A 14458-nucleotide genomic window follows, 5' to 3' on the forward strand; every position below is an offset into this window, starting at 1 on the left:
TCCTGTGGATTTTTTATTTTCTTTTAGTTCACATATGCAAAGTCCCGTCAGCAGGTCGATGTGGACACGGGATTTGCATGATAAAGATTTACATTCCAGGAGACGGCTTTACTGCAACAAAGGAGATCATTTGACTATCTCATTGTCACCTGGAAGTAATGGCTGAGGCCTGCAAGGTGCGGGAGGGGATCGGGGAGATAACACAGTATATACTGCAGCTGTTACTGCCATAAAATGGAGAGGAAGGTAAAAAAAAACAAAAAAAAAAACATACAAATAGAAAAACTGAAACCCACGCGTTTCATGTAGAAGTCACGGCTGCAGCTTCTGGCGGGGAGATCCATGTTATATAGACTGTAGCTGTCACTGCCATATAATGGAGGGAAAGGTAAAAAGAAAAAGAAACACCACGCATTTCAGGGGGAAGACATGGTTGCAGCTTGTAAGGTGCTGGTGGGGAAATGAGGCAAGAAAACGGTATATACTGTAGCGGTCACCAACATTAAATGGGAGGGAAGTGAAAAACACCACCACGCATTTCAGGTAGAAGTAATGGGAGATAACACTGTATGGTGGAGAATGTAAAAAATAACGTACAAAAGAATGAATGACTGCGCGTTTCAGATGGAAGTCATGGCTGCAGCTTTTAAGGTGCTGATCGGAAAATGGAGAGTTTACACAGTATATACTGCAACTGTCATTGCCATAAAATGAAGAAAAAGTATTCTCAACACGCCGTTTCATACTTGCCTGCTCCCGGCGCGCTGTCCACTTCCTGGTTTCGGCACTCGGGAGGGGGCGGGCTCCATCTTGATTGACGTCTTCTCCCGGCCGGGCCGGGCGCTGGACTGAATGCGCACGCCGAGGCCGCGCATGCACCCTGGTGATTTCTTCCTGGCAAGTATACTATACTGGCCAGGAAAAAAACACCATAGCACATGCGCGGCCTCGGCATGCGCTTTCGGCACTGCGCGCGGCCGGCCGGGGGAAGAGAAGAAGTCATCTGTGCAAGCGCGGCCACCGCGATTCCTGAGAAGAGCGGTGGCCGTAACCAGGGGAGACGGAAGACAACAGTCAGGTAAGTATATGTTTATTTTCTTCTATGGGGTGGGAATTAGTTAATTAAATATATTTAGAAAAATGATCACTGTTAAATCATTAACAGATTTAACAGTGATCATTAAGATGAGAATACCCCTTTAAGCTCAATGTTTTTTTAATCTGAATTTTATGTGATGGATCAGAACACAATAGTCTGAGTTGGTGAAGTGAAATGAGAAAAATATATAAATAAAACTATTGTTTAGAAATAGAAAGCAGAAAACTGCCATGTGCATATGTATTCACCCCCTTTGTTAGGAAGCCCATAAAAAGCTCCGGTGCAACCAATTACCTTCAGAATTCATATAACTTGTGAGATGATGTCACCTGTGTGCAATCTAAGTGTCACATGATCTGTCATTACATGCACACACATTTTTTGAAAGGCCCCAAAGGCTGCAACACCTAATCAAGAGGTATCACTAACCAAACACTGCCATGAAGACCAGGGAACTCTCCAAACAAGTAAGGGACAATGTTGTGGAGAAGTACAAGTCAGGGTTAGGTTATAAATAAAATATCCAAATCTTTGATGATCCCCAGGAGCACCATCAAAGCTATCATAACCGAATGGAAAGAACATGGCACAACAGCAAACCTGCCAAGAGACAGCCGCCCACCAAAACTCACGGACCGGGCAAGGAGGGCATTAATCCGAGAGGCAGCACAGAGACCTAAGGTAACCCTGGAGGAGCTGCAGAGTTCCACAGCAGAGACTGGAGGATCTGTACAGAGGACGACAATAAGCCGTACGCTCCATAGAGTTGGGCTTTATGGCAGAGTGGCCAGAAGAAAGCCATTACTTTCAGCTAAAAACAAAAAGGCGCGTTGTGAGTTTGTGAAAAGGCATGTGGGAGACTCCCAAAATGTATGGAGGAAGGTGCAAAACCTGTCCCACTCTGTGCGTGATGTGAGGCCAGGACGGAGGTTCACCTTCCAGCAGGACAATGACCCCAAACACACGGCTAACGCAACACTTGATTGGTTTAAAGGAAAACATGTAAATGTGTGGGAATGGCCTAGTCCAGGGATGCTCAACCTGCGGCCCTCCAGCTGTTGTAAAACTATGACTCCCATCATGCCCTGCTGTAGGCTGATAGCTGTAGACTGTCGCAGCATGCTGGGAGTTGTAGTTTTGCAACCGCTAGAGAGCCGCAGGTTGGGCATCTCTAGCCTAGTCAAAGCCCAGATCTTAATCCAAGAGAAGATCTGTGGTAAGACTTAAAGATTGCTGTTCACAAGCGCAAACATCCGACCTGAAGGAGCTGGAGCAGTTCTGCAAGGAGGAATGGGCGAAAATCCCAGTGGTAAGATGTGGCGAGATCATAGAGACTTATCCAAAGCGACTTGGAGCTGTGATTGCCGCAAAAGGCGGCTCTACAAAGTATTGACTTTAGGGGGGTGAATAGTTCTGCACATTGACTTTTTCTGTTATTTTGTGGTTTGCTTTACAATAAATAAAGCAACAAACATCTTCACAGTTGTCGGCATGTTCGATAAATTACATGATGCAAATCCTCAAACAATCCATGTTAATTCCAGGTTGTGAGGCACCAAAATATGAAAAAAAGTCAAGGGGGATGAATACTTTTGCATGGCACTGTATCTATCTATCTATCTATCTATCTATCTGTCAAAGCAAATCAAATAAGCTTTATTGGCAGGACAAAATACATTTTAGCATTGCCAAAGCAAGTGGGAAATAATTGGGTAGGGTGGGGGGGGGGGGCCGGGGACACATCCAGGCTGGGGATATAGGAGTCCATGGTATATCAGGCTCCCCTCAGTCTATGGCAGGCAGTAATGTATTGTGCTGCTGTGGCCGCTGTGTTCTCCTCTTCCCCCAGCAGTATGGAGAGTCTCTCTTCTTCCTCCATGGAGGTGAAGTCTGGGCAGAGATCAGACAGTCTCCTGAAGTCAGTCTCCCTCACTGCTGAGTATTTGGGGCACCGCAGCAGGAAATGAGCCTCATCCACCACGGCCTCCTGGTCGCACAGCTGGCACAGTCTGCTCTCCCTGGGCTTGTACCTCTGTCGATGACGCCCGGATTCAGTGAGCAGGCTGTGGGCGCTCAGTCTGTAGCGGCTCAGGATCTGTCGGTCTCTTGGATTGGGGAGTTTCTCCAGATATGGGGCCAGTTTGTGCTCCCTCTGCAGGCTCTGGTATACTGTCAGCTTCTGTGATGTTCTTATGTCATTCCTCCAGACCCTGATATACTCCTCTTTGCCCTTGTGTATCGTCCTCTGGATTTCGCCCTTTGCCAGGCTGTATTGGTTGGTGGCTTGGGCAGGCTGGGTTTGGGTGACTTGTTGCAGGGTGCTTTGTTTTTCTGGGGCTTCTTGGTGTAGCAAGGCTTTGTGATGGTAGGAGCTGGGACTGCTGCTATGAAGATGGGCTCTGACTGATAGCGCCCTCTACTGGAAAGCAAAGTAGAGTGGGAATCTGCCCAGTTCTGCTCGACAGGCGCTGTTTGAGGTGCTCCTGTGGACCTGGAGAAAGTGTTTGCAGAGTTCTAGGTCGAATAGTTCTGTTGGCCCAGAGGCCCACTTTGCCCAGTCTGGGTATGTGTCTGGGCCCCAGACTTCGCTGCCATACAGGAGGATTGGGGCGATGATGGTGTTTTTAAGCCAGACGGTCACTGGTGCCTTAAGATGATACAGACGCCTTCTGATGGCAGAGAAGGTTTTGCTCGCCTTGTCTTTCAGTGTTTCCATGGCTTTCCTAAAACTCCCTGAATGGCTGATTTCTAGGCCCAGGTCGGTGTAGGTGTCGGTTTCTGAAAGTGGACAGTTGTTTAGCAGGAAGGGAGGACGCCCGGCTGCTTTCCGGTTTCTTATCTGGAACACCATGATGTTGGTTTTCTTTGGATTGATGGGCAGTGCCCACGTGTTACTGAACTTCTCCAGGATCTTCAGGTTATCTTGGAGACCTTTCTCAGTTGGCGATAGTAGCAGAAGATCATCTGCATAAAGGAGAAATTTCCCCTCGGTGTCATGGAGGGTGAGACCAGATGTAGAGGACTCCAGAGCCGCCGCCAGCTTATTAATGTAGATGTTAGAGCAGGCATCCTCAAACTGCGGCCCTCCAGCTGTTGTAAAACTACAAATCCCACAATGCCCTGCTGTAGGCTGTTCGGGCATGCTGGGAGTTGTAGCTTTGCAAAAGCTGGAGGGCCGCAGTTTGAGGATGCCTGTGTTAGAGGATTAGACTGTGGCTGCAGCCCTGTCTGACCCCTCGGCTCTGCCGGAGATAAGCCGTTCTCCTCCCATTCACCTTCACGCTGCATCTGTTCTCGGTGTAAGAACTTCTGATGACATCATATATTTTTTCTCCTATTTCGCTTTCAAGAAGTTTAAGGAATAGGCCCAGGTGCCACTCTGAGTCAAAGGCCTTCTTAAAGTCCACAAAGCAGGCATAGATCTTTCCCTGCTTTGTATTGTGGACATGGCTCTTGATGAGGCTCTGCAGGGTGTAGATGTGGTCCGTGGTGCGGTGGTTTGGTATGAAGCCTGCTTGGCTTCTGCTGAGGATGTTCTGCTGGGTGAGGAAGCTGAGGATCCTCTTATTCAGGATACTGCTGAGGAGTTTCCTCAGGTTCTGCTGACACATATCCCTCGATAGTTGGCTGGGTGGTACCTGTCTCCGCTCTTGTGTATGGGGGTGATGATGCCCTGGTTCCAGCTCTGGGGGAAGTAGCTGGCACTCAGCACAACATTGTAGAGTTTTACTAATGTGGCCTGGATCTATCATCTCCTACCTATCTCTGATCTATCTAATATCTATCTATCTAGACAACCCCATTACATGCCTGAACTATCATGGAGCCTCATTTAGGAATTCCAGCTCTGCAGGAATCCTGATAGGGCTGCCTCCTGCAGAAGATCTGTTATCAGGCCTCTGAAGCTCGTTGTGCCTATCGATTTAATCCATAAATCTGGTAATAAACAGAGGATGGTGACCAGGATAAGGGTGTATTCACACGACCGTATTTTTGGGTCCGTATCAGTTCCGCAATTTTGCTGAACGACTGCGGACCTATTCATTTCAAAGGTGCCGCACTGTGTGCTGTCCGCATCCGTAGTTCCGATCCGTGGCCCCGCAAAAAAAGATAGAACATGTCCTATTCTTCAATAATAGGCAATTCTGTCATAGGGTCGGCTACATTCCCACGGCCGGTATCAGTGTTTTGCGGATTCGCAATTTGCGGACCGTAAAACATGTGAATGTAGCCTTATTCTCAGGATCTGATAGTTACTGTAGAAGTGATTTCGTAGAGCGCCCTGCAGAGGCCCAGCACTATAATCCAGTGCCCGCAGCTACTCGGCTCTACCTCGGGTCACCTACCTCTCAATATTAACTCTTGGATCCTGAATACTTGTCAGGTCTGATGGGAGACTAAAGTCTAATCACCTCTCCAGAAGATGACCCCCCCTGCTGAGACACAAAGGACTAAAGACAGTCCTGCCGAGCGCTGGGTCCATTAAACAAGATGAGTTAGAGTAGAAGCAGGTAATAAATTCCATACATGGCAATCAGTGCGGGCAGATGTAGCAGTGCTGAGTTTGTCAAAGAAGTCTTTGTTTCGCATGAAATGGCAAACTTAGCTCACCTACACTTCTATATGACATATCGAGAAGCTCCGGGGGTCAGAATCCATCACATTGGTATCATCATTAACGATTACCGTCATGTTTACAACTACACTAAAAATCTGTACTGCGGGATACATGGCGAATACGGGTAAATTAAGGTAATCCTATTATTACCGTCAATACTATGGATAGGACTTCATCTCATTATATACCGCACCAGGTGGCACTCCTGCCACTCACTCTAATGGCTGCCTAATGACACTTAAAGGGTATGTCCATATCTGAACATAATGTTACAGGTTATATATAATCCACCTAAAAAGTGAAGTTAAGCTGCGCACATACATGACCTAGTCTGGATAAGTAATGGAACATATGTACACAGTGACTACACCAGCAGAATAGTGAGTGCAGCTCTGGAGTATAATACAGGATGTAACTCAGGATCTTTTTTTTATTTATTATAAAACATGAGTATAATCAGTACTTCTATAGGCCCCTGTAGTTGGAGGTTTCGTTATTAGCAATATACTAGCATGTAACAGGAATTAATTAGTTTTGCCTTAAAAAATGTAATTTCACTACAAGTACTGACCTCGTAATGATAATTCATGCAGGTCAGATCTCGCCAGCACTTGTCTCCTCGGATTTTAATAAGACCCTAAAATCAGAAAGAAAAAGAAACAATTTACTAAACACAGTGATGTCACAGTACAGGGAGAATGCACACAGTGATGTCACAGTACAGGGAGAATGCACAGAGTGATGTCACAGTACAGGGAGAATGCACACAGTGATGTCACAGTACAGAGAGAATGCACACAGTGATGTCACAGTACAGGGAGAATGCACACAGTGATGTCACAGTACAGGGAGAATGCACACGGTGATGTCACAGTACAGGTAGAATGCACACCGTGATGTCACAGTACAGGTAGAATGCACACCGTGATGTCACAGTACAGGTAGAATGCACACTGTGATGTCACAGTACAGGGATAATGCACACAGTGATGTCACAGTACAGGGATAATGCACACAGTGATGTCACAGTACAGGGATAATGCACACAGTGATGTCACAGTATAGGACAGTGATGTTACAAAATCAGATAATGCACACAGTAACGTTACAGTGAAGAAATAATCTGTTTAGTTACGTAGCTTTTTATGTAAGATCCCACAGATTAATGCTGTTCCACATACACAAGGCTTGGCCTAATACATTCCTCTGCATACGGGGTTAATGATAAAGACCAGAGAAGCGTCTGGTATATACAGGACACCTGGGCCAGCAGTGGAGGGGACATCTGCATGCCACGCTCCCTGCCCCGGGCTAGGCCACTGTCTTGCCTTCTTTGATCTAAGCTTAAAACATTTTGCTGATTCGGATCACAAAGTTTCCGATGAAGGAAGAGCTTGGATGGTCAAAAGGCATCATCCAGGGGCAGCCACATGTGCACAGACACAATGCATGTCTTCACCTCTTCATCTGACCGGCCTGGCCTGCGTCAGCGGCTACACGCAGGAGCAGCAATCATTCTGTGCACATGTTAATAATGAGATAATGAGACGTCTCCTGCTCATCACTGGGTGTCGTCCCTCAGACAAGGATCCTTTGTGTCTCCTTCTATTATACAGACAGGTGGCTTTAAAGGAATCTCCACCAAAAACACATTTTTATGGGTCAGTGCTCCATTTTCCTGACACAGAGCAGCCAATCCACTGCATAGACATAGAGTGAAATTATCCAATTCTTGCTTCCCGCAGCCACCACTAGAGGGAGCTCACTGAATACTGTGTATAAACCATATTCAATATACTCCTTAGGTCTAGTGGTGACTGGTGATTTAAAAATACATAGAGATAACTGGCCGGAATAAGTTAACCATAATAAAATCACTTGTCACGCCAGCACTCTGTGACCACCGCTGCCTTGCCTCCCTCTGACCGCCACCTTCCAGCTCTCTACTGGTCCCAGTCGCCAGCGTTCAGCGGTGTGAGGCAAGTTGTGCCTGAGGTGTCTCTGACTTATTCCTTAGGGTGTGCTGGCTCTCGGCTTCTCAAAGGACCAGCACGTGCAGGCTCTCAGCCTCTTAAAGGGCCAGTATGCACACAGCAGAAATGTTCCTGAGTCAAAGGCTAGGTATTCAGTGGTATATTAGGCAAGGGGAAGGTGCCTGAGCTTTAGGATCCTAGTCTCTAGTTTGCCAAGTGAAGGCGCTATCTGTCTATCTGTTTACCGAATTCCTGCATGACTACCAATTCTGCTCCACTTCTCCTGTCCTGACCATTGCCTGTTTACCGTTTTGCCCCAGTGCTGCCTGCTTCAACCTCAGACCTGTTTCACGGATACTACACCTACAAAAACCTAAAACATTTATTAGCACAAAATAAAAATTTTATTAGACAATAACACAAATCAAAAATGTAAAAACATGATGCGGTCACAGGGCGACATCACTGGACAGCGTGAGTAATATACTACGTGCATATATCAGAACTATGGCATTATATGGCCCACACGTGCAAACCTCCGCATATAATCCCCTCAAGAGAGTAATAGAGTATATACTGTAAGTGCATAAAGTGCAATTGCTTGTAATCAGTGGAGAGAATTAAAATGCATTACCCATGACGCAGCCGGGATGGCTCCCATCCCGCCTGCCCGCTATGGTGCTTCGTACTGGTGTCTCCGACCCACGCAGCTGCCAACTAGATTGGGACCACTTCAGGAGATAGCGACCTGTTGCTCCCCTGCAGCGAAGTCTAGATGCCTTTAATAGGGTGAATACCAGGGGACCGTCAGGATCATGCCCTTAGGTTTGGCCTAAACCCAAACTGGTTAGTTGGCACAATGGGTCCACACCAGGGGCGTAGCTACAGTCAGGCCCATAAATATGCATCTGTGCCTCCCACTTGTTAAGGGACCAAAAGTAATGGGACAGAATAATAATCATAAATCAAACTTTCACTTTTTAATACTTGGTTGCAAATCCTTTGCAGTCAATTACAGCCTGAAGTCTGGAACGCATAGACATCACCAGACGCTGGGTTCCATCCCTGGTGGTGCTCTGCCAGGCCTCTACTGCAACTGTCTTCAGTTCCTGCTTGTTCTTGGGGCATTTTCCCTTCAGTTTTGTCTTCAGCAAGTGAAATGCAGCTCAATCGGATTCAGGTCAGGTGATTGACTTGGCCATTGCAGAACATTCCACTTCTTTCCCTTAAAAAACTCTTTGGTTGCTTCTGCAGTATGCTTTGGGTCATTGTCCATCTGCACTGTGAAGCGCCGTCCAATGAGTTCTGAAGCATTTGGCTGAATATGAGCAGATAATATTGCCCGAAGCACTTCAGAATTCATCCTGCTGCTTTTGTCAGCAGTCACATCATCAATAAATACCAGAGAAGCAGTTCCATTGGCAGCCATACATGCCCACGCCATGACACTACCACCACCATGCTTCACTGATGAGGTGGTATGCTTAGGATCATGAGCAGCTCCTTTCCTTCTCCATACTCTTCTCTTCCCATCACTCTGGTACAAGTTGATCTTGGTCTCATCTGTCCATAGGATGTTGTTCCAGAACTGTGAAGGCTTTTTTAGATGTCGTTTGGCAAACTCTAATCTGGCCGTCCTGTTTGAGGCTCTCTAATGGTTTACATCTTGTGGTGAACCCTCTGTATTCACTCTGGTGAAGTCTTCTCCTGATTGCTGACTTTGACGCACATACACCTAGTACATCAGTGTTCCTGATCTGGCCAACTGCTGTGAAGGGTGTTTTCTTCACCAGGGAAAGAATTCTTCGGTCATCCACCACACTTGTTTTCCGTGGTCTTCCGGGTCTTTTGGTGTTGCTGAGCTCACCGGTGCGTTCCTTCTTTTTAAGAATGTTCCAAACAGTTGTTTTGGCAGCGCCTAATGTTTTTGCTATCTCTCTGACGGGTTTGTTGTGTTTTTCAGCCTAATGATGGCTTCACTGATAGTGACAGCTCTTTGGATCTCATCTTGAGAGTTGACAGCAACAGATTCCAAATGCAAATCAAACACCTGAAATGAACTCTGGACCTTTTATCTGCTCATTGTAATTGGGATAATGAGGGAATAACACACACCTGGCCATGGGACAGCCGAGGAGCCAATTGTCCCATTACTTTTGGTCCCTTAGCAAGTTCGAGGCACATATGCAAACTGTTGTAATTCCTGCACCGTTCACCCGATTTGGATGTAAATACCCTCAAAGCTGACAGTCTGCAGGTAAAGCACATCTTGTTTGTTTCATTTCAAATCCATTGTGGTGGTGTATAGAGCCAAAAATGTTAGAATTGTGTCGATGTCCCAATATTTATGGACCTGGCTGTATGTTGGAAACAGGGGAAGCAGCTGCTACGGGGCCTGAACTTTGAAGGGGCCCACCCAGGAGGAGGACTGTCTGTTACATCACTGCTGACATGGAAAGCCATTAATCGGTGTCCTAGCTTTGGTCAATCCCCAATTGTAAAAAATGTCCCTTACTAATGAAGATGATCACAAAGCTTCACTCTGCTAGGACCCCCAAATGATCAGCCGGGCAGTAAGTGTTAAACCTCCCTGCAGCTCCACCACAGGATATAAATGGAGACTGTGTAATTCTTCATTTCTCAATGGGACAGGACAGACTATCCTCATATCGGCGGGGATCTGCTCCGTCAACTGTGTAGTGGACAGGGTTGTGCAGTTCTGGCGCTGGAGCTACAACTAAAACATATGATCGGTGTTGGTGTCGGGTGTAGATCTCATATTGACAGCCTCTCCTGAGGATAGTCAGTCAATAATAAAATCCTGGACAAACCCTTTAAACTCAGGGAGGAGGAGTCACGAGATCTGCTGCATAATTAGAGAGGCACCGCAAGGGGCGCCCGTTTCACCCTCGTAGCTCTCATCAGTGCATCCTGCAAAGGTGAATTCTCTGCGGGGGAAGGTTACTTCTGCTCTTCCATAGGCAGATATCCGTTTGCGCTGCCAATATGTAGCTGAATGTTCTGCGCGCCTGTTGATGTGTACAATCAGCCCCAGTAATTACAGATGCCGGTGACAGACTCCATCCCGCGAATCGTGTTATGGTAGTAAATCAAGCAGCGAGGCTGTATTGTCATTGGCAGCGATCTTCTCCAGTCTACACAGCCCCGGCTCAGACGCTGCCAGTTTTCTTCAGCTTTTCTTCATTCTGTCCTAATCTGAAGCAAAGGGGGAGGGGACACTTAAATTATAGGAAAACAAGTAATAGGGGATAGCGGACCTCCCGCGTCCTGCCAAATTTGTAAAAATAAAATCAGAAATTATGATACATTTTTATGCACCTTAGACGGGGCTAAGGGTACTTTCACACTTGCGTTTTTCTTTTCCGGCATAGAGTTCCGTCACAGGGGCTCTATACCGGAAAATAACTGATCAGGCATATCCCCATGCATTCTGAATGGAGAGTAATCCGTTCAGTTTGCATCAGGATGTCTTCAGTTCAGTCGTTTTGACTGATCAGGCAAAAGAGAAAACCGTAGCATGCTACGGTTTTATCTCCGGCGAAAAAAACTGAAGACTTGCCTGAATGCCGGATCCGGCATTTTTTTTCCATAGGAATGTATTAGTGCCGGATCCGGCATTCAAAATACCGGAATGCCGGATCCGTCCTTCCGGTCTGCGCATGCGCAGACCTTTAAAAATGAAAAAAAAAAAAAAAAACGGATCCGTTTTGCCTGATGACACCGGAAAAACGGATCCGGTATTGCAATGCATTTTTCTGACTGATCAGGCATTTTTCTGACTGATCAGGATCCTGATCAGTCAGAAAAATGCCTGATCAGTCAGAAAAAATTACATCCGTTTGCATACAGTTTGCCTGATCAGGCAGTCAGTTCAGGCAACGGAACTGCCTGCCGGAATCAAACAACGCAAGTGTGAAAGTACCCTAAGAAAGTTGCGGATAAGACGTCAGGATGTGAAGGGAGGAATGGAGACGTGAGGGAGGTCAGGGGGTAAAAGAGCAGAGTCCCAAAGCAGCACATAGTATGTAAGCTGGTCAGCAGCCTGTTCAATCGCACTAGCAGTGAGTAAGCAATGAAATCATGTGAATGATAACAGCGGAAGAAGAGGGTGCTGATTTTGTGGGAGGCAGTGACCCTGTCCACTCATGTGCTTGTCAGTGAGTACAGGGTAAAAAGAGTAGGATTCTCAGCTTCAGGAAATGAGTAGTGAACTAGATGAGGATAGAATACCCCGCAGCCAATCAGATCATAGATATGACATCAGCAGAAGAGGGGTGTGCAGATCTTGTGGGTGGCAGTGACTTGTCAATGAAGAGCTGATTAGTTAGTACAGGGTGGAAAGATCAGGATAGTAGGATACTCCACAAGTATTTCAGAAAAGTAGTTGCTAGTTAATGGGTGGGGATAGAACACCCTGTAGTCAATAAAATCATAGATATTACAGCAGCAGAAGAGGAGTGTGCTGATCTGGCGGCAGGCAATGACCCGTCCACTCATGTGATTGTTAGTGAGCACAAGGTGAAAACAGCAGGATTCTTAGCGAGTACAAAGTATTTCAGTAAATGCATTGTAAAATATGTGGGTGAATAAGACTATAGATACGACAGCAGCAGAAGATGAGTGAGCAGATCTTGTGGGAGGCAGTGACCTGTCCACTTGTGCTCGTTAGTGACTACAGGGTGGAAAGAGCAGGATACTCAACCAGCACAGAGTATTTCAGAAAATTAGCTGCATAATGGATCGCTAAAGAACACCCTGTAGCTAATCAGATAAGAGTGCACTGATTTTGTAGGAGGCAGTGACCTGTCAACTCACGTGAATCTAGGTGCGTACAGGGTGTAAAAGAGGAGGATTCTCCACCATCACAGAGTGTTTCAGTTGTATAATGGGTTAGCAAAGAAGACCCTGTAGCCAATCAGATGATGAGAATCATGCATAAACATATCAGCAGAAAAAGAGTGCGCTGATCTTGTAGGAGGCAGTGACCTGTCCACTCATGCAAACAGGGAGGAAAGAGTAAAATTCTTTACCTGCACAGAGTATGTCAGGAAACTAGTTATGAAATGGGTGGGGCCAATCAGATCAGGGGGAAAAAGACAGCAGCAGAAGAGGAGTGTGCACATCTTGCAGGAGGCAGTGACCTGTCTACTTCAGTATGGGAGAGGCACAGGTTTATGATGTGTGGAAGAGATTGGAATCAAATAGGAGGTCAATGAAGGGCAGGCTCCTCTGACAGCACAACATGGGGTTATATAAGGGGTTAGATCTACAGGAATAATCCTCTTCGGAGGAAAGTTGACCCTTGCATCCCGGGCTCAGCCCTGTGCCTATTCATCATCACCGATCGTCAGGCAGGAAACGAATGTGACATTTCGCATTTGATGAAAGCAGGAAAAACATATACAAATATAAAAGTGGCGGTATGAAGAGGAGACTGTAGTCCGAGCTCTCCCCGCCTTCCATCGGCTCATCGGCGTCAGCTCGTGAGATGTTTCCAAGAACTGGTCTAGAGGATGCCATCTTTACATAAATCAAAAGTCAATGAGATGAATGAAGGCCTTGCTAATTGGCTCAGGGTTAATTACAGACGGTTGCTGCAGAGGAACAGCTGTTTTGGTACAGTAAGTCAGTCCAAATTGCTCCAGTATGGCGTCAGCCATTTATTATAAACACGGCTTCTACCTCCACCCGAGGGACGGCGCGTGGAGGGTGTTTAGAGAACACTGGAAGCTTTAAGCAGCAGAGCCGGCCGTGCGGAGGGAACAGACACCGCTGTAATTGGAAAATAAAAAGCTGAGTTTTACATTTTGCACTTTATTACGACCCTTTAAGAAACGGGTTGATTGCAGCCCCCAACAGTACCACGCTGGGTCTGACCCATGGCCACGTGCTCCTATGCATCCTCTCATAGTAACAAAATACACTGCATCTAGCTGAAATGTCAAGAGTCTGACACACTTCTGACTTTACAGAGAAACAGCTGAGGGTGCCGATGTAGCAGAGTCGAGTTGGTCAGATGCATCCGAATTGAAATTGCCAGGTGTAGCAAGACTTAGGCTACTTTCACACCTGCGGCAGAGTGATCCGGCAAGCAGTTCCGTGATCCGGCAATCCGCATGCAAACGGACAGCATTTGTAGACGGATCCTGATGCAGATCCATCTCACAAATGCATTGCAAGAACGGATCTATCTCTCAGTTTGTCATACGGACAAACGGATTTTTTCACATTTTTACCGATCTGCGCATGGGACGGATCCGGCATTGCGGTATTTTTAATGCTGGATCCAACTGATCCGGAATTTCAACTGATCCGGAATTTTGGACGGAGATAATACCGCAGTGACTGAACTGAAGACATCCTGATGCATCCTGAACGGATTTCTCTCCATTCAGAATGCATGGGGGTGAAACTGATCAGTTCTTTTCCGGTATAGAGCCCGTAGGATGGAACTCAATGCCGGAAAAGAAAAACGCTAGTGTGAAAGTACCCTTAGGCCACGTCCACACTTCCGAGTTCACCAGATCCAGCATTGCCAGATTCTACAGATCACCGGCAGATTTAAATCGACTATAATGGGATCCGGCAGTGATCAGGCCGCTTTCCGACATAAATGCCAGGTTTCGGCCAGATATACACAGTTGCATGCAACGTTTTTTTCTTGGTTCGGCCGACAGCCGACATCCGAGTCGGAACAGTCGGCCATCTTGACGGAGATGTGAACGTGGCCTTAGCCTGTCAAATATA

The 14458-nt window shown here is 46.6% G+C and overlaps 1 protein-coding gene across 2 annotated transcripts in view; it reads right to left on the bottom strand.

Moving 5' to 3' along the window:
• LMF1 (lipase maturation factor 1) overlaps positions 1-14458 on the bottom strand; it is a 199022-nt gene that overhangs the window by 110358 nt on the left and 74206 nt on the right. For both annotated transcript variants that reach the window (XM_044303094.1, XM_044303095.1), the window contains exon 5: positions 6289-6354. In XM_044303094.1, coding sequence (XP_044159029.1) covers positions 6289-6354 — 66 coding nt within the window. The remainder of the gene's footprint in view (positions 1-6288; positions 6355-14458) is intronic.

This window comes from Bufo gargarizans, chromosome 8, assembly GCF_014858855.1.
Source record: "Bufo gargarizans isolate SCDJY-AF-19 chromosome 8, ASM1485885v1, whole genome shotgun sequence".
Taxonomy (NCBI): domain Eukaryota; kingdom Metazoa; phylum Chordata; class Amphibia; order Anura; family Bufonidae; genus Bufo; species Bufo gargarizans.